At 40.9% G+C, this 20,067-nt stretch overlaps 1 protein-coding gene across 4 annotated transcripts in view; it reads left to right on the plus strand.

The window, feature by feature from the left end:
* NOS1AP (nitric oxide synthase 1 adaptor protein) overlaps positions 1–20,067 on the plus strand; it is a 401,227-nt gene that overhangs the window by 260,760 nt on the left and 120,400 nt on the right. For all 4 annotated transcript variants that reach the window (XM_069094646.1, XM_069094650.1, XM_069094647.1 and 1 more), the window contains exon 3: positions 7,025–7,117. In XM_069094646.1, coding sequence (XP_068950747.1) covers positions 7,025–7,117 — 93 coding nt within the window. The remainder of the gene's footprint in view (positions 1–7,024; positions 7,118–20,067) is intronic.

The following is a 20,067-nucleotide window of genomic DNA, read 5'->3' on the forward strand; positions in this document are numbered from 1 at the left end:
CTCTTCGGTACCACACAATGATTGGAGCAGAGACATTTGGGTAGGAGGGAACTGGCACCCCCAGTGGGCAGAGGACAAATGCCGGACAGCCACGAGTCATTCAAAGAGCTAAGCTGCTGCTTGTGTCCCTGGTACTCTTAATAACTGGATTTTGTTCTATTTCTAGCAGTGTTTACTAATCTGTGACTATAGCCAAGTTGGAGAGAATATTCTGGTGCTGCTCTCCTCCCTCCTGGCCCCCTCATCCCCTGCAATCACATCCACTTCAGTGGTCCACGAGGGGCTGAACTACCTGACAAAGTTGAAGGACGGTTGTCCCATTTCATGGCCCAAAGGATCGGCTGCCGCTGGCAGTCACATGTCAGTAGCTTGGTGGAAATGGATTCAGGTTGCTTTCATTATTCCATCAGAAGTCAGTCCCTGTGGGTCTCTCTCCTTCCTTGGGTTCATACTGCCAAAGCAAATACAGTAGTTCAGTTTGTTCATGTTGTGAGAAGGGGCTGGGCAAGTTGGCACAGACCCCGCCATTGGCGTGAGATTTGTGGGAGGCCAGGCAGGCAATGGGAAGCTTACGAAAGGGGGTACTGGCTGGCCTGTTTGTTTTGAGCCTTTATCATCCGCAACCATTTGGAAGTCTGGAGCAAAAAAAGAATGAATTGGTTTTTACCTAGCTCAAACCCAGGAAAACAGATGCTTCCTCCTCTGCAGCTCTGGAAATTAAAGCTAAACAGCTTCTGGGGATCCTGCCTTGGGGAAAATAAGACATTTTCTTCTCTGCCCACCCTCCTATACTCACTCCTGGACTAAGGCAGAGCCTTCCACAAAAGGCTCCCCATTTCTCCACATACCACCCTGTCTCCCTGGGATGAGAACAGTAGTTCATAGCACAGTTGTCTAAGTTTGAGGGGGGTATTGCTACTTAGATAAGCCAAATTTTATATTAAACATTCCCAGAACCTTGATTAACATTCATTTTGATGGGTTCCATCAGAGCTACAATCCAAAGTATGCTGGTTGAGCTAGGAAACAGCGGCTAGTGGTCATGGTAACTGTACATAGCACAGGTCCAGCCTTAGCCCTGAAGCTGATACTGGTGGCATCCAGGTGGTGTTCTGCACCGTAAGAGGACAAGTGTTCCTCTCTTGGAACTCTCCAGTTCCTGTTCATGGGGCAGAGTTGTAGGACGCTTCATCAAGTGTCAAGAGAAAAGCTATGCATTCCATGATGAGTACTCAAACAGTGCTCACCAGCGTCTCAAGGCACAGCTGGAAGGGACCTTCACCATCGCTGAATTACGTGTGATTCTCCCATCCACAGGGGCACATTTAATGCATGCTATGGCAGGGGTTATAAAAACACTTTTTTGGGAAGAAACCAGATTTAAGATACCCAGAAGAGCATAGGCATGGTATGGGATAGAGAAGGTTAAGTGTCCAGAGTGCTCAGCAGAGGTTCCAAGGAAGAGACCAGTAGAACTATCAAGGGGAGGACTAATTAAGAAAGGCGAATAGGACAGTATTTTTCTGGACATAAAAGAGGGCAGTTACTCTTACACCTCCTTCTCCCAACACATCCCAAAACACCTTAAAGCGGCTTCCTTTTGTCTGTGGAATGAAATATCATCTTCTTTGACTGGAATTTAAGTAAGGACCTCTGTGGTGTGGCTTCAGCCTTTCCTTTCAGTCTTATTTCAATCGTTCCCCTTCAGACAATTCTAAGTTTTGGTCAGGATGAATTATGAATTACCAGCTCTCTTTGGTTTTCATCTTAGCTCTCCTTGGTCTCCAGGCCTTCACTCAGGTCATCTCCCATGTCTGAGACACACTGCTTCCTTCTGTACTCAGCCTTTAAAATCCTTTTCTTCCTTCAGGGCAGCTCAGCTGTGACCCCCTTAAAATCCCACCTTCTACAGGAAGCCTTTCCTAATCTCTCTTAATTCTAGGGCCTTCCTTTTGTTGGTTATTTCCAATTTGTCTTCCCTGTAGCTTGTTTGTACATAGTTATTTGCATGTTAACTCCATTAGATTGCAATCTCCTTGAGGGCAGAGACTATCTTTTGTCTTTCTTTGCACCCATGGCACTTAATCTTGTGCCTGGCATATAGTAGGTGCCTAATAAATGTTTATTGACTAATTGATTGACTACATGAAGCCTGCCTTGGATGCCCCAGCTGAAAGTGATCTGTTCTTCCTCATTTTTTATAACAGCTCTTCCCTGTTTGTTACATGTAAGCCCTTTGAGGACCACAGACTCTGGCTTTTTTTTTTCATTTTTATGTCTATTACCTACACGGAGTCCTTAATAAGTATGCTTTGAATATTTATATTTATGTAAAAATGTTCAAAGAAAATTGGTGGGGGAGAGGAGTATTTAGCACCACATCTTACAGAGTCAGCTTTCTGATATTTGTTGATTTGGTTTTGTTGAGAGAGGAGGAGAGAAGAAGGACGAGTGTGGGTACCAGTGAGGGACCAAATGTGTAAATAAGATTTGTAGGAGATGTCAGAAGGGAGAAGGGACAGGAAGTTTTAAAAACCCAAGATTGTCCTACTTAATGCACTCTTCGTGTTCCCCTGATGTTTTACTTGGAATTCACATACAATGGTATTTATTATTACTGGCATGGGATGGTATTGGTTCTTCATTGAAATTCTCTGCTTATCTACAGACAAGGAGGACTGAGCATGTTTCACAGTCACCTCTTCCAGGTCCCTTTGGGAAGAAAGCCAAAGTCAACCTTCTTCAGTCAACCTTTCTCCTGCTGGTGCTGCCAGCCCAAGGGCCTTTCCATTTCCTGTGTCTAACTGCACTTGAGCAGGAAGTTTCCCATCAGGTGCAACTTAGGGTTGAAATAGTATCATGAATGTGTGTGCCCTAGATATGACTTCAGCCTTCACCAAGTTGCAACTGCTATCTCTGAATGATCTTCCTTCCTTCCTTCCTTCCTTCCTTCCTTCCTTCCTTCCTTCCTTCCTTCCTTCCTTCCTTCCTCTTTCTTTCTTTCTTTCTTTCTTTCTTTCTTTCTTTCTTTCTTTCTTTCTTTCTTTCTTTCTTTCTTTCTTTCTTTTTCTTTCTTCCTTCCTTCCTTCCTCTTTCTTTCTTTCTTTCTTTCTTTCTTTCTTTCTTTCTTTCTTTCTTTCTTTCTTTCTTCCTTCCTTCCTTCCTTCCTTCCTTCCTTCCTTCCTTCCTTCCTTCCTTCCTTCCTTCCTTCCTTTCTTTCTTTCTTTCTTTCTTTCTTTCTTTCTTTCTTTCTTTCTTTCTTTCTTTCTTTCTTTCTTTCTTACTTTGTCTGCCTTTCTCTCTTTTTCTTTCTTTCTCTCCTTTCTTACTTTCTCTGTCTGCCTTTCTCTCTTTTTCTTTCTTTCTCTCTCTCTTTCTCTTTCTTCCTTTCTTTCTTTCTTCATTTCCTTCTTTCTTTCTTGAAAAGGAAAAACTAGAGGATTTTTGTGTGTGTTTTGCCTTTTTTTGTAACCACCAGCCTTCAGCATGGTGTTTGATAAAAGCTTAAGTAAGAGCTTAAGAAAGACTTGTTTGTTGTTTAATTGATTGATAGAATCATAGATTTAGAACTAGAAGGGTCCTTCAGAGACATCTGGTCTAAACCCTTCCCTTTACAGATGAGGACACTGAGGCACAAAATCATATGGGTGATAAGTATGTTACAGAATCAGGTTCAGTCCCAAGTCCTCTGATTCCAAATCTGATCCTCTCTCCACATTACACATTACCCTCATCTCCCATCAATTTAGTTCAGCAAAGATTTACTAAGTCCCTACTATGTGCCACACACTGTGTTAGGCTCTGAGGATACAACAACAAAAAGGGAACACTCCCTGACCTCAAGGAGCTAATGTTCTGCTCAACCTGCCCTGCCTCATGGGGTTCCATTCCTTTCTTTCTCATTCTACCTGGTAGGATGGGTCCAAAATCTTCCCTTTAAGCATGTCACTGGGACATGGGACTGAGGACTCTGGGCTGCAAACCTGGAAACTGGGGGGCAGGCACTCAAAAGCAAAAGTCATCACCAACCTGCCAAGGAGATCTTGAAGAAAGGCCATCCACCTCAGTCAGCTGCTGCAGGAGAAGTCCTTTGTAAGAGGGAAGCAGGTCAACAGTTAGCTGGTGGAACATTAGTTGAATATTCAACCAATGGAATAGCACAGGAAATTTTAGTGATGGCTGAATCAGGGAAAACTGAGACTGCTGCTCAGACATAAAAGAAAAGATGGACCAGGGAATTTTCTCAGGAAGGCTGTGGATCCCACTGGGACTGGGAGTGTTTGGACTTCTCAAGAAATGGGTCAAAAAAAGGTTTGATTAAGAACAATGGAAAGTGGTATAGAAGGGGATGGATTACCACATAGATGCCAGATGTTGGTAATACAGCCAATACTTTGGAAAAAAGGTGGGGGATTTGGATTGAGGGTAGACCCAAGGAAACATTTATTGGTTGTCCAAATTGTAAAACATTGTCAGGGGTTCCTGAGGGAGGGTTGTGGAGTCTTAAGAACACTGAAGTAGGGTGTTTGCAGATCTGTGTTCTTCTAGTCCTGGTCTTGCTATTAATCAGCTTTGTGGTTTTAAGCAGGTCATTCTATCTCCATTTGTAAAAGGAGATGGTGAACCCCATTTCCCTAAGCCTAGATGATCTCTAAAGTGCTTTATAATGGTCACATTCTATGAAGCTCTTTTGATTTCCTAATTCTTTCTTTGGCTATGTGTTGGTGAGAAAATGTGGATCCAATCTGTGATTTCATTAGGATGGGAATTCCCAAAATTTGAACTCCCTTCACTGGTACAGATCAGTTACTAGTCTGTAATTTATATTTTTAGAGAGTTTACTAGGGATGCCAAGAGGTTAAATGACTTGCCTCATGGTCATAGAGCTAGTATGTGTCACCTGCTCGATCTGAACCCAGGATTTCCTGGCTCTGCAGTCTGGCCCTCTACCCACTGTACCCTGTTACTTCTCAGCAGATCTCTTCCATTGACTTATAGGGCATATTTACTTTAGCGCAAACCCATGCAGGCTGAATTAGACATATCCCTACCTTAAAGCAGGGAAATACAACAGATCCAATTTAAAACCTCTTTCTTGGTCCAAAGATTATGTGATTACATTTTTACAGCCACCAAACTGCTTACATTTTTTTCCTGAAATGACCCAGTTCCCCTGCCAACCCCCAGCATATGTCTTAAATTTTAATATATATATATATGTATATATATATATATATAATTTTTTAATTTATCAAATGAGATAGGATTTGAAAAGAATGTTTAGTACACACCTGGTACATAATAGGTATTTAATTCAGGCTTCTTTTTTATATTTCTGTATATATTCTTCCTCTTCCCCTACTCAGTGAATGATTCCTTGTTTTGTTTTTTTTTTTAAAAGTAGGGTGGAGGAAGGGGAATAAAGAGAAAAGAATAAATTCTTTTAAACTAATCATGTATCAGCTGAGTCTAATTATATATGCACCATTACACACTCATCCTCTCCTGACTCTCCAGTGACAGGAGGGAGGTACATTTTATCATTTCTTTTTTTTAGGGATAAGTCTGGTTGTTTTAATTATTCAGTATTTTGTCATATATTTTCAATGTGCATTTTCATACTCATTGTGTTTGTTGTTTTCCTGGTTCTTCTGACTTCACTTTGCTTTTAGTTCACATAAGTTGTTCCCGTGATTTTCTGAATCTTCACATTCATCATTTCTAGTAATGTAGTAACATTCCATTACTTTTATTACTATACTTTGTGATTTAATATTTCCACAATCAAAGATCATCTTTTGTTTCTAATTTTTTGCTACCACAAAAAGTGCTGATATATATACACATATATATGTATGTATATGTGTGTATACACATATGTAAATAATCTTTTGCCCCCTGTCTTTGGCTTCCTTGGGAGTATATATGACTGGTATGGCTGGTAGTGGGATCTCTGGATCAAAAATCGTGGACATTTTGGTCACTTTCCTAGCATGATTACAAATTGTTTTACAAAATGATTGGATCAATTTTCATAGTTCTTTCAATAGTGTATTAATCAATAAATATTTATTTAGCACCTACTATGTGCCAATCACTGTGATAAACACTGGGGATGAAAAAGAGGCAAATGATATTCCCTGACCACAGGGAGTTTATAATCTATTGTGACCAACTTATCATAGCACCTCCAGAGTTGAAAGTTCCCATCTTTTTTTTTTTTATTATTCTTTTCCAATGTGCAGGGAGTAAGGTAAAATGTTAGGTTTTTGGATTTGTCTTTCTCTTACTCTTAGTGATTGGGAGTAATATTTACACATGGTGGTTAAAATTTTTCAATACTTTTCATAATTGTTACATTCTTTGCTTCTCCGATGCTTCTTAGTCTTAGATACCTGTGTTAGTTCCATGTGTGTTTTGGACACTAGTTCTTCATCAGAGATATTGAATAAAAATATTTTTCCAGTCTATGGTATTGCATTGATCTCTGTTGATTTATTTTATTCAACTTCATGTAGTCAAAATTATCTGTATTATCTCTGTGTTTGCCTTTGTTCTTTGATTGGTTGAGCATTCTCTTCAGAGCCGTCTCTGTGAAACATACCTGAGCTCATTGTCCTTTTGCTTTTTTATGGTATAACTTTTAATATTTGAGTCATTTGTCCATTTTGGATTTATTGTGGTATATGGTATCAGATGCTGGTCTAAACCTATTTCCTGTCTGTGGTCTGTTTTGCAGTTCTTGTCAAATAGAGGGTTCTTCAACAAATGACATATGTTCTTGAAATTAGATTATTGACTTTAGGGGTTTCTAAGTCTTCCTTAGCTAGTCTGAAACATTGACTTACTTTTCTATTTTTAACCAAAATTCAATAATTATGATGATCTTGACTTCAAAGTATAATATAAAATTTCCAACCAATTTCTGCAGTCCTTCTGGCCTTCATTTACAGCCATCTCTCTAGGCAATATATTAGCAATTTAGATGCATTGACCTAATTGTTTTTTCTCTCTTTCTGTACAGTATGAATTCAAAGCCAAGAACATTAAAAAGAAGAAGGTGAGCATCATGGTATCAGTAGATGGAGTGAAAGTGATTCTGAAGAAAAAGAAGAAGGTGAGTATCCCTGAATCTGCAACTGGGGGGTGGGGAGAAGGTGTCGAGGAGGAGGGTAACCAAGTCAGTCTGAATGTATCCAGATCCTCTCCCCTCTTTTTGATACTGATATCAGAGCTCAGATTTTTAACCTTGAGAAAAGAGTAGCTTTGATCCTGGGGTGGGAGGGTGGGTGGGTTTGCATTTTCTTTATAAAAGGAGGTTCCTTCTTTATCTCACCTCCTTCCCATGATTGGTTATTGACACCCTGCCCTATTCCAGAATTTGGCTCCCACTATCCAGTTGATTCATTCAGCAACCTTTCATAAATTGCCCATTATGTGCCAGGTACTGGAGATTCAAAGACAAACATAGTCCCACCCCTCAAGAAACTTAAATTCCGTTGAGAGGTAAATGCAGGGGTGGGGAGGGGGGGTGAGTAAGTGGGTGGGGAGGATGACATGTTTACAGGTAAAACCAAAATATATAAAAAGTTGGGGAGGCTTTAATAACTCTATGCTGTTCATAGACTGCCTTCTTTCTGTTTTGACTACTGATTAGTTTGTTTTAAAAAGCCTGGTCAGGAATGTTTGGGGTTGAAACCAGCTGTGGGGCGGGGGAGTAAAGTGGGGTGGAATTCCTCAGGGTTCTGATCTTGCTGTTACTGCATGCAGAAGTGGCTGCATTGGTGATACCTGAGACTGGCCCTCCTAATAGCCCCCGAAAGGATTAATTCATATGCTGGCTTCCTGGGGTTTGGGCTATGCATGTGCTTATTATAGTGTGTGTGTGTGTGTGTGTGTGTGTGTGTGGAGGGGGGGTATGTGTGTGTGTGTGTGGGGGGGGAAACCTTGGGAAACATTTGGGTGTGGTGAATTTAAGCCCCGTGTTCCTATGAAGGAAGGATGATGGGGTCAGATGATCAGAATATTTTAAGTGATGCAATGGTGGTACTAACTTGGTGTTTTCCACAATCCAATTTGAATCTTGGGCTATAAGGTTGAGAACTGGAAAGGAACTTTAGAGGTCACCTAGTCCAACCTCTTCAGTCTACGTATGAATAGACTGAGGCCCAGAGAGGAGAGGGATTTACTCAAAGTAATACAGTCAGCTGAACTCTGATTTGAACTCAGGTCCTCTAAATAGCAGATATAACCCAAGGTGAGGCTGGCGTCCAAGGAAAAGGGGAAGAGGGACAGCAGGGTGTGCTGTCTTCAGGATCCCATTGCTACTTCCTAAGAACACTCCTTTGGTTGTGAGATTGGATTTGTGTAAGAAAAATGGGAGGTGAAACTGTTCCCCAAAGACTGCCACCTTCAAAATATAAGGGGTCCCTGAGGGGAGAGAAAAAAAAGAACAAAGTAAAAAAGTACACAGCAGAGAACAGAAGAAAACTTACAAGGAAGCAAAGAAAAGATGGAAAGTTCTCAACACAATGAGTATTATTTATCATACAGGCTTTCTTGAAATGAAAATTTATTGTTACGTATTTTGAATTCTCTCTTATGTTCTGCTATGCACACGACATGCTTTTTTTCTTTCTAACTTTGTATTTAAGTTCCAGTATTTAAGTTTATGATGTTTTTTCTTACTTTTTTCTATCCTATATTTGTGATATGGTATTTGAGTCTAAAATAATTTTTTTAATGAAATCAGAAAATGCAAGGGGTCCAAGGAATTTGTAACTGTTCCCTAATGAGCCCCCTCGGTAGGGACTGTACTGAGTGTTATGTTTCATGTTGGGGAAAGAGCAGGAATGCCTCTTCCCCTCACGGTAATTCGTTGTGACATCATCCTTGAAACAGAGTTCTCCCTGGGGCTCAGGTGGCATAATGAAACCAGGTGGGCAGCTGAAGCAAGCTGGGTCCTGACAGGTGGGGAAGGTCCCTGGGCACCAGTTAAAGAAATTAGGTGTGTGTATGAGAGAGAATGTTTAATACTAACCAGCAGCCTGAGGCCACAGATGCCCAGCATTGGCCTCTAAGGAGGACAGTTATGAGTGGCTTAAAGGTTGACTGGAATGAAGCACTATTGATTCTTACCATCCTGATAGGCTGAATCATATCCTGGCATCTGCTATATCCACCATGTGTCTTAGTGGGTTCAGTGGATGGGGGTGGGTGATGATGAAGAGGGAGGGTAGCAGGTAGGCTCCCATGAGTCAATTATGATATGACATCTAGGCTCCTGGTGGGAGTAATTAGGCAGCCCTGGGGTATATCCTTGAAGAGAAAGCTGTGAACTCCCCCAAATTGCCTTTTCAAAATCAGCAACATGCCAAGGCATCAGGAAAAGGAGAAATGCCCCTTCTAGCAAGAGAATGAAAAATATGCCAGAGAAAGAACAGTCTCCCCAAGGGAATCAGGAGGAACTCTGTGAGTCACTGAAAACTCAGCTCTTCAGTTTTCTAGGAGGAGTGGGTCATAGCTCTATCCCATGTGATTCTTCTGATGCCAGGCTGAGAAAAGAAGTTCACCTTTCCTCTAGTCCTCCCACACCTGGTTTCTCTTTCAGGGATGAGGCTGGGAGCATGGTGATAGCTCTAATCTTGGTTTCATTTTTCACAGTAACTGACGGTGGAATGTACAATACAGAGCAATCAGTCTTGTTGTTTTTCTTCTACGCTAGCCCACGTGGCACCAAGCTCCCCTGACCCTGCATTTGTCTCTCTTTCTTCTCATAATGATGATAATCACCATCAATCTCATTTCCATTTCTATTAAGCATTAGACTTGATAATGTGCTATCATTAGTGCAGTGCTATCAGGCAGGTAGTATAATATTGTTTTAGCCCTTTTTTTTTTTTACCAATAAGTAAACTGAGGCTCAGAAAGATGAAGGTTTCAGACCTAGTTCATTGTGGGAGGCAGGATATGAACCCAGGTCTCTGGATTCCAAGACTAGCATTTATTTTTTTACCCTGCTGGGAAGGTGGTGAGGGTTTAGATACAACCTGCAGATGCTCAGTTTTCTCTGAGAAAAGAGCAAAGGCAGCCTTATCATTAGCAAGAAGTAAGTTGCAGGTCTTAACATCCCAAATGGTATACAAAAAAAAAAAAAAACACCTTAATTTGCATTATTCTCCTGCCCCCAGATGGCCAGTGTGCAGGCACTGGGATCCAGATCCAAACCTAGGCTCTTGGGATCTAATGTTTAACTATCGTCTGGTCCTGTGTCCTATAACCTAATTGGAGATGGGGGCCTCCCAGCAGACAGAGCAGTGATCATAACATGTATATACAGTGCTTGAAAGACTGCAACCCACACTGCGTGCTTTATGGTCTTTCAGTCAACAAATGCATATGAAGTGTCTGCTGTAAGCCAGGCGCTGGCCTAACCACTGGGGATATAAGGGGAGGTAAAAGTATGATCTAATGGGAGACAGGACATGCAAATAACCAGGTACAAACAAGCTACACGCAGGATATCTGGCGAGGTCCCCATTGGTGAGAATAATGAAGCCTGGGGAGAAGTTGCCTTATTAGAATTTTCATTACTTATTTTTACTGGACTAGAGCCAATTACCATATTTTACATATCATTTCTTTAAAGAGTGTGAATTCTAATAATGTGACTCCTTTGGGGGATGCGTTATCATTCTCACTCACCAAGACCTAGCTGTATCTCATTCAGTCCTCACCTCATCATGCAGGTGCCATTATAATCCCCTTTTTACAGATGAGGACATTGAACTTAAAGAGGTTAAGTGACTTGCCCGAAGTCACGCTTTTGGTGAGCATCTGAGGCAAGATTTGAATCCAGGTCATACTAACTGAGTTTACCTGTCTATTCACCACATCGCACTGTCTCTGTGGGTGGCCCCCTGGAAAATGGGGAGAGATGGTGAAACTGCCCCTTCTTCAGGGAGATCTCTATCTAGAAGGAGCAGGGAGGGGCACTAAATATGAAGGCAGCCCCCTTCTTTGGTATATCGTTTGCATCAATCACAGCCATATTAAACACAGTTTCTATACAGAAATTCTCTTGCAGGAATAAATGGTAGGCACCACTAGGGTGGAGGGAAGACAGAAATGAAAGATAAAGCAATGTTTGTGATTTTGGCTTCTAGCATGACGGACTGAGGATGGGGCAGGGTTAGAGAAAGGGACTTCTCTCCTCCCCTTTTTCCCCATCAGACAACCAGCAAAAGGCCACTAACATTCTCGTCTATCAGGACCCATTCATTGTTTTTCTTGGTACTGGAAAGAAACGTTGGAGACAAGAGAACCCACTGGGAAGATGTGAGCAAGTCACTGGTTCAGGAAATATGATTGGCCAAGTAGACCAAGAGATTGGGTAGTGAAACTGAGCTGTTTGCTTTTGATGCACATGGCTTCTTCCAGCCCTCAGTGTGCGCATCTGTGAGATGGGGATAAGAGCCATTCCCACACATAGGAGGGCCTGGGACCATCTCAGATAAAAGTGGTAATTACTGTATCACCATCTTTCTCCGATGAATCTTGTTTAAGAGATGTTGTAAGAGTGTGGGTACTGGCCAAGTACATTGTAATTATCTCTAGTTGATTTTTTTTAAACCTTCTGGATATGTTAACAAGTACCTAAAGGTCCTTCCTTCTGAACTGATGCCAACCTACAATGAATTCCTGGTTCCTTCAGAAGTTGAGCTTTGATGTGTCTCAGCTCATTTGTTCCTGCTCATCTGCTAAATCTAAATTATTACCTTCTCTATGCATGTGAGGACTGTGGCCATCTGCCTCACAGTGCAGAACTGTGTATACAGCAGAATGAATGGAAGTCCCTGCAGGCAGGGACTGCTAGGTTTGACCTTCATGTCTCCATCCCCTCTGTACTGCCAATAACATGGGTAAAGGGGCTGTGCTAGACAAATATGAAGGATTCTGTGCTGGAAGTGACAGTTTTGAAAGCGTTGAGGGATTGTTTTACAATTTATAAACAACTAGGGGGCAGGGTGGATAGAGGATTAGATCTGATGTCAGGGAGGCCTGAATTCACATTTCGCCCCAGACACTCATGAGCTATGTAACTCTGGGCAAGTTACTTAACCTCACCTGCCTCTTTTTACTTTTCTGTAAGATGAGGGTAATAATAGCTTCTCTCAGGGTTGTTGTGAAGATCAGTGATATTTAAAAAGTTTGAGAGGGTGGCTAGGTGGCACAGTGAATAGAGCACCAGCCCTGGATTCAGGAGGACCTGAGTTCAAATTCGACCTCAGACACTTAACATAAAAAGTAGCTGTGTGAACTTGGGCAAGTCACTTAACCCCCAAAAAGCAAAAAAATAAAAATAAAAAGTTTGAGAGACATAATTTCAAGGTAATTTAATCATTTTATTAGTAGAGCTAGTATGTTTATTAATAAAAAGAGGTCAGTGTGGCACTCTCAAATGCCAAAGACCCCTCATGACAGTGGGCTCACAGGGAACACCCCTTTGGAAGAGGGGGTGTTCCTGAAGGTGGCAATCAACTCTGATTGGTTGATAATTAATGAGAGATCAAATATTACAATGAGATATAGGCTCATTCTAGTGAAGGTCTTGAGGTATGTGACTTGAATCACCCTAGTTTTGGTCAAAGAAACTTATCAATTTCCATATCACCTGTCTGACAAAAGGGAAAATACACATTTTCCCAGACCTGTCTAAGTAAACACAATGAGCAGGAATTCAGTCTTTGCCCAAGATTTCTCACACTGGTTGATTTCTAGATGAGGGAGTAGAAAAGGGGAAAAACCTTGGTCCTAATTCAATAGTTAGTTATTAATACAAGAGAGAAATAATCATTTCTCTCATTCAGACAATATTGTAAAGTGCTTTGTAAAATATTTAAGCACTATGCAAATGCTAGTATTTATTGTCATTATGATTACATGGGGAGTTCAAAATATAATCTCAGAAACTTATAGGGAAATAAAGAAATAATGAAAAGGAACATGAATGAATAATCCCAAAAGTTGGTGAAGAGAACATTAATAACTATTCACCCGAATCTTGACTTTCTCAGCTTCATAAAATCTTTATGAGAATGATTTACATGCTTATCAGTGGAATTTGTGGTAAAAATAGGAGATGGCAACTGTGAAACTTTCATAAATAATTCTGTTCAGCAGACTTCATCTATACAGTCACACAAATGGAATAAAAAGTGCTCAGAGCACGAGACACATACAAATATATGTACAATGCAAATGGAAGACAGATTCCATATAGATGGTGAGGTCCTACTGATACTGCTTTTTAGAGATGATATTATACTAATTTCACGAAGCTCCCCAACAGTATAGGGCTTTCTCAATGAGACCCATAATTAATCAAAAGAGACTGGCCTAACAATCCATATAGGAAAAATTGAGTAGAAGAAAAATGCCTATTGCCCAGACTCTGATGACTTGTTCATTGCGTTAATACATCATTGAGTATTTTGGGGATGGGATCCGCAAAAGGACAATGAGTTGGAACCAGAAATGAATAAGAGATAGAAGTTGGACTGGATTGCATTTGAGTAATTAATTGTATAGCATATTCTTCCTAATGAAGCCAGATCCTTTTAGCCCACGAGTTCTCCCAGAGATGCTATGTGCCTGAAAATCTTACAGTTCATTAGGAAACAAAGTTGTGGGTTACCAAAAGGACAAAGGAGGAATTCGTGTATGGTAGGGGCAGGTGGGCCCACCTTATTGACCTCACTGTATAAAGTGGCATAAGGGATACCAAGGAAATATAAAGTCACAACAGAAAGAGAGAGTAATGGATAGATAGCCCATGAATTCTAATGGTAGCTATTAAATGTTCAAAGACCTTTAAAATGATGGGTGGATTCTCTGGAAGAGCAATGATGTGACCTAGCAAATATCTACACCAACCAGGATTGGGAAGCCTACAATTTCCGTGGAAATATTGCCGTGAATGTCCCCAGTCCTTAGAATGGTGCCTTGCACAAAATAGGTGCTTAATAAATCTTTATTGAGTCTGGGACGGCTAGGAGTGCAGTAAATAGAGCACCAGCGCTGGATTCAGGGGCACCTGAGTTCAAATCCAGCCTCAGATACCTAACACTTACTACCTGTGTGACCTTGGGCAAGTCACTTAACCCCAGTTGCCCTGCCCTCCCCCCCTCAAAAAAAAATAAATCTTTATGGAATTGGAATCAATTAACTCTTTAATCTCATTCCAAGGGAATTTGCTGTTAAAAAAAGAAAAGTAAAAGTTCCTTGTTTTAATCTGATTTTACCTGGCATAGACCAGGAAGGTAGCATTACTGGAAAAGCTATAGCATTGTCACCAATAAACCTTTATTGGATACCTATTGTGAAGAACACTGGGCAGCTAGGTCGTGCAGGAGATTAGAGCACTGGGCCTGGATTCAGGAAGACTCACTTTTGTGAGTTCAAATCTAACCTCAGACACTCACCAGCTGGGTGACCCTGGGCAAGTCACTTAACCTTGTTTGCCTCTATTTTCTCACCTGTAAAATGAACTAGAGAAGGAAATGGCAAACCGCTCCAGTATCTTTGCCAAGAAAACCCCAAACAGGGTCACAAAGAGTTGGAAACAACTGAAAAAATGAACAACAGTTACGCTACAAATGCCAGGGTGGTATTTCAGATATCAGGAACAGTCGAGTTGTGGCTTTTTTTTTTTTTAGGAGAAGGGAGGTGGGGTGACAATTTTGTGTCCCATCTCAATTCAGTTTACAAACATATATTGATTCACCTACTCTGCCAAAGCATTAGGCTGTCTCTTATAATTACTACCATAAGACTAAGAGGGATTTCTTTTGCATTGCCCAAATATGGATTACATTCTCATGGGAACAGATTTTTGACCTGGAAATTTTTTTTTTCCTAGAAAAATACTGGCTTCACAGGAAGATTTGAATATATACTGTTGTAATAGTAAGGCCCCGCCCAAAGTAATAATATTAAGTATGACTAGCATTTATATGAAGCTTTGATGTTTGCAGAGTGCTTTATAAATATTTTCTCATTTGATTTTAACAATAAACCTAGGTGCTATTATCCCCATTTTACAGACAAGAAAACTGAGACTAAGAGAGGTTAAATGCTTTATCCAGGGTTGCAGAGCTTATAAATAAAGTCTAAGGCTGTATTTTGAACCCAGGTCTTCCTGAGCCTGGTGGGGCACTCTCCACAGATCCACCACATTTTATCCAATCAGATTGCTTCTGAACTTTCAAACTAAATCTTGAAGCTTCATGGTCAGAATACTGTTTTCAGCTTTGTTTTCAGTTATAAATTTTAATAAAATCCAGTGGAGCAAAGTTTATTAATGATCATGGAAATGGAATTTACTGAAGTTTAAATCTTAGAAGAACAGTCTTCTATGAATGAATGCAAAAATGAACCAATGTCTGCAGAGAAAAAGTCTTCCTAAAGCACCAAATTCATCATGCTCTGCCCCAGATTCAGTGGCTCCTTGTTGCCTGCCATATTTCTTTTCTTGGCATTCAAGATTCTCCACAGTCTTGCCCCATTCTGCTTTTTTTTTTTCCAATTTTATCTCCCACAACTCCTCAGCCCAGATCCTCTACTCAAACTAGGCTGGTACGGTCTCACCAAAAATATAACTTGTCTCACATCACATGTTCCTGCAAATCCACCAATAAACCTTCTCTGTGGATTAATTCCAGCTGATAAAATTCAGATTATAGTCAATTAAATTCTGGAGAGTCATTATTGCTTCCTTTCCCAATTCTAGTGCACCCTGTGTGTGGGTCCTAGAATATCACAACCCTCAGCCAAAGAGTGACTCAGAATACCCAGACCATACACCTATAAAATCTGTCCATCAACTGTTTATTAAGTAATTACTATTTAAACAGGCACCATACTAAGTACTGGAAAAATAAAAATGAAATAGACCCTGTCCTCATGAGACTTACGTTATTCTGTCAGGGGGTCACCATATGCATATATACAAATGTATAAAATTCATACAAAGTAACTGGGAGGAAGACAGTGTAGGTTCAGGGAAGATTTCATGTAGAGGGTGATGCTTGTACTGAATTTAGAAAGAAACAAGGAATTCTAAGGGGCAAAAGCGAGGAGGGATGGCATTCTAGGTACGGGGAACTGCCAGGGTAAAGGATTGGAGGTGGGAGATGGATTGTCATGAGGGAACAAGAAGTCAGTTTGGCCCTAGACTACCATGTGTATGAAGGGAAGTAATATGTTACAAGTCTGGGGAGACAGGCTGAGATGAGGCCCCAGAGGGCTTTCTACCCGTGCACCATTCTCATAAAGATTTTAGAGAAGTCAGAAGGTAAACATACAAATTTGCAGTTGCTTTATCTTCTTAGTCACCTTTTTTTTTGGGGGGGGGGGGTGGAATCCTGGCCCTGATCTTTATTTTTCTTTACAGATCTTCTCCTCTTTCAGATAGCTTAAAATCAGTTCCTGTGGGAATTGAAACCACCCTGCCTCCAGCATGGCCTTCTTCTGTATATATTTGCTCAGCCCTAGGCAGTTTTCCTAATTAACTCTTATAAGATTATCTCCCAAGTCTTCAAATATTGCAGATTAAATGACTGTAGAGACCCAACTGAAGTCAAAAGAAGAGATTACCTCCCATGGTTTTTCAGATACCTAATTAATCATGATAATAAAATTATGTGGTATGTTTCAGAAAAATTTCCTTGAAAAATTGGAAAGAGGAAGAAAATTGAATTTATGACAGAATGGACATTACTTATGACAGATCTATCTCAGCAGCACTGAGATACTAAATTGGTAATTATGCGACTCTGGCTCCACGCTGAGAGCTATCAGGCAACCTGTTTCTGAATCATTTGTTCAGTCTTTTATCATTTGTGTCCATATCTTTGTATCCCCATTTTGGGGTTTTCTTGGCAGAGATACTAGAATGGTTTGCCCTTTCCTTCTCCAGCTCATTTTACAGATGAGGAAACTGAGGCAAACAAAGTTAAATGACTTGCCCAGGGTTACACAGCTAGTACTTGTCCTAGGCAGGGTTTGAACTTAAGGAAGGTGAGTCTTCCTGATTCCAGGCCTGGTGCTCTCTCCACTGCTCCACCTTAGTGCTCATTCTGGCCCATAGCGTTTCTGTATGTGATCTTGGGCAGTAGGTGGGAAGTTGCTCTAAGAACAGAGGAACCCAGTTACTTCTACAAGTGTTTTCTATATTCTTTTACTCAGAATTGTTGGGCCTTGTGGCGTAATGAGTAGAGTTCAGGCTTTGGATGGGGAGATCTGGCTTCGAGTCTTGCCTCTGATACTTAATACTTGAATAGCCATCAGCAAGTCACTTAAATCCCTAAGAGTTTCTGTTTCTTCATCCACAGGACTTTTGTGAGGATCATATGAGCTCATGTGAGCTAAGCACTTTGTCGATTTTTAAAGTACAGCCTAAATGTCATTTATCATTATGATTCCTCCTTCCTCCTTTTGACACAGACTGTCTGGGTGACTGTCAGTGAGCCGTTTAATGTCTAAGATTACAAGAGGTAGAGTAGGTGTCAGTCTACACTGGGGGGAAAGTTTCCTCACGAGGAACTCTGTGACTGAAGAGACCATAGGTCTAGTCCAAACAAATGTTCAAAAAGAAACCAGGTCCCATAATTCTCTTTATTGATAGTCATGTCTTCTTTCAACTAAAAGATGTCTAGTCTGGCTTCTAACTTAGACCAGCTCATTGCAGAGGGGATACATTCATTCATTCAGTCAGTCAGTCATGCATATACTCCTTGTGTAGGTAGTAGTTAGGTGGCACCATGATAAATGCTAGACCTGGAGTCAGGAAGAATGCAGTTCACACCATGCCTTAAACACTTACTAGCTGTGTGACTTTGGGTAAGTTACTTACCCTTCCTCTGCATCAGTCTCCCCATCTGTGAAATGTAACAGCACCTACCTCTCAGGGTGGTTGTGAGGATGAAGTATGATAATATTTAGGAAGTGCTTCAAAAACATTAAAATGTCATCAAAATGCTAGAAATATAAACGCAGGTGACTAGGTGGTTCAGTGAATAGAGTACCAGCCCTGGAGTCAGGAGGACCTGAGTTCAAATCTGGCCTCAGACACTTGACACTTAATTGCTGTATGTCTTTGAGTGAGTCACTTAACCCCAATTGTCCTGCCTTCCTCCCTCCAAAAAAAAAAATACCATGGAAAAGAAGGTGATCATGAAAGAGATGTGTAACCAGGAAATGAATGATGGTCCCATCGTGTAGGGAGAGTGAGAGATAATCTGTAAACAAACCGAGTGCTCCATTGGTATTGATATAATGTCAAGAGAGCTGAAGAAAGTGCCACAGCACACTGGGGCAATCAGTCTGTCAATCGATAAACATTTATTAAGCACTTAATGTGCTGAGCCCTGGATCACACGTCAGGGAAGGTTTTATGATGGAATATGGCTGGGATTTACATGGTGTTGGCTGGCACTCTGTATCTCTGCAGATATTACAATGATGAGAGGACAGATCCATGGAGATTCCAATGTCAACTAATAATAATATCTAGCATTTGTATAGTGCTTTGAAGTTTGCAAAGTGCTTCACAAATATTCTCATTTTATCCTTCTAAACACCATGGGAAGTAGGTGCTGTCATCATCCCCGTTCTACAGATGAGGAAATTGAGGCTGATGTTAAGTGACCATTGTCACGCAAGTAGGAAGTATCTGAAGCCTTATTTGAGCCCAGGTCTTCCTGACTCCACCTCCCACACTCTGTCTGGTGTACACAGACGTGGCTTAGAAAAGGAAAGAACGAATTAAAAATGATGGGACCCCAAACTGTAGAGTTGGACATTAACTTGGACATCACCTCATTCCTCTCATTTTATAGATGAAAGTTAAAGGTCAGAGTGATTAGTTAACATCTACTGGAGTTATTTCTAGTTTTGGTGGTTTTTAATTTTTTTTTAATTTTATAAAGTCCTATAGATGCTTTTTATTTTCTGTACCAAAGATGCTTCCTGATGTGTCTGTCCATGTAACAAAGACAGAAAGCTAAACCAAACCACCCAAGAAAATGACCCCATCTGCCAGTACGTCTAGCACTGGACTCCCATAACGACCCACCTCTCTCCCAAGAGAAGGGATGTGAGTTTTAACATCTCTTCTCTAGGACCAAGACTGGGCATTCCAACTGATCTGAGTTCAGTGCTTTTATTTCCATGTTTGTTTCTGTTAGTAATTAGAATCTCGGCCATTGATATAGTGCATTAAGGTTTGCAAAGCCCTTTATGTACACCTTCTCATTTGATATTCTCATTGTTCTCACTGTCTTCCCTTTGCTCATGCCATTTTGTATAACCCATGTTTCTCTGAATCCCTCACACTTGCCATTTTTCACAGCTTAGTAGCATTCCCTTACATCCACGATTTGTTCCCCATTTCCCAGTGGAAGGAAGGGTGCCCACTTGCCTTCCCTCCATTTTTGCCATCAGCTAGTTAGTTTTAAACCATACTCACTTGTATTGAGGTGCTTCATGCTGGGATTCTCAGCTGTTCTGTCTTGAAAGACATTTTGCATCCCCATGTCTGTTGCCTGGGAGAAGGAGATAGCTTTGTCTCGTATCACCATCACTTTTAGTCTAGTTCTGATGTACTTTGCTTAATCCTCATCTGCCATGAAGCATGGAGATCTTGTCAAGCTGTATTAATATGGCCTCGCTCTGATTTTTTAAGAAGTCCCCACTGCTGTCAGGCATACCAAACGATAAAGCACCCGTATTTGATGGCAGAATTGCTGACATTTTCCAAGAGGGAGAGGGAAGTGTGCCTGCATAGGATTTTCCTTTATATTTAGGGTGCTGTAAAAAATAAAAATGCTGTAGAGATTTCAGCGATGCCACTAGCATTTCCATCTGGTGCTAAGTTACGGAGAGTCAGATTTTGGCAGAGCAGAGAGAAGAATTTTTCTAATGATGAGAGCTTTCAGGACATGGAACCTGAGGAGGTCCTTAGTGTCCCAACAGAACCTTCTAGCAGCGGCTAAGTAATTATTTGCC

The sequence above is a fragment of the Petaurus breviceps genome, unplaced genomic scaffold (genome assembly GCF_028583685.1).
Source record: "Petaurus breviceps papuanus isolate PSGF00001 unplaced genomic scaffold, PetGlider_PUasm1.0 220, whole genome shotgun sequence".
Lineage (NCBI taxonomy): Eukaryota > Metazoa > Chordata > Mammalia > Diprotodontia > Petauridae > Petaurus > Petaurus breviceps.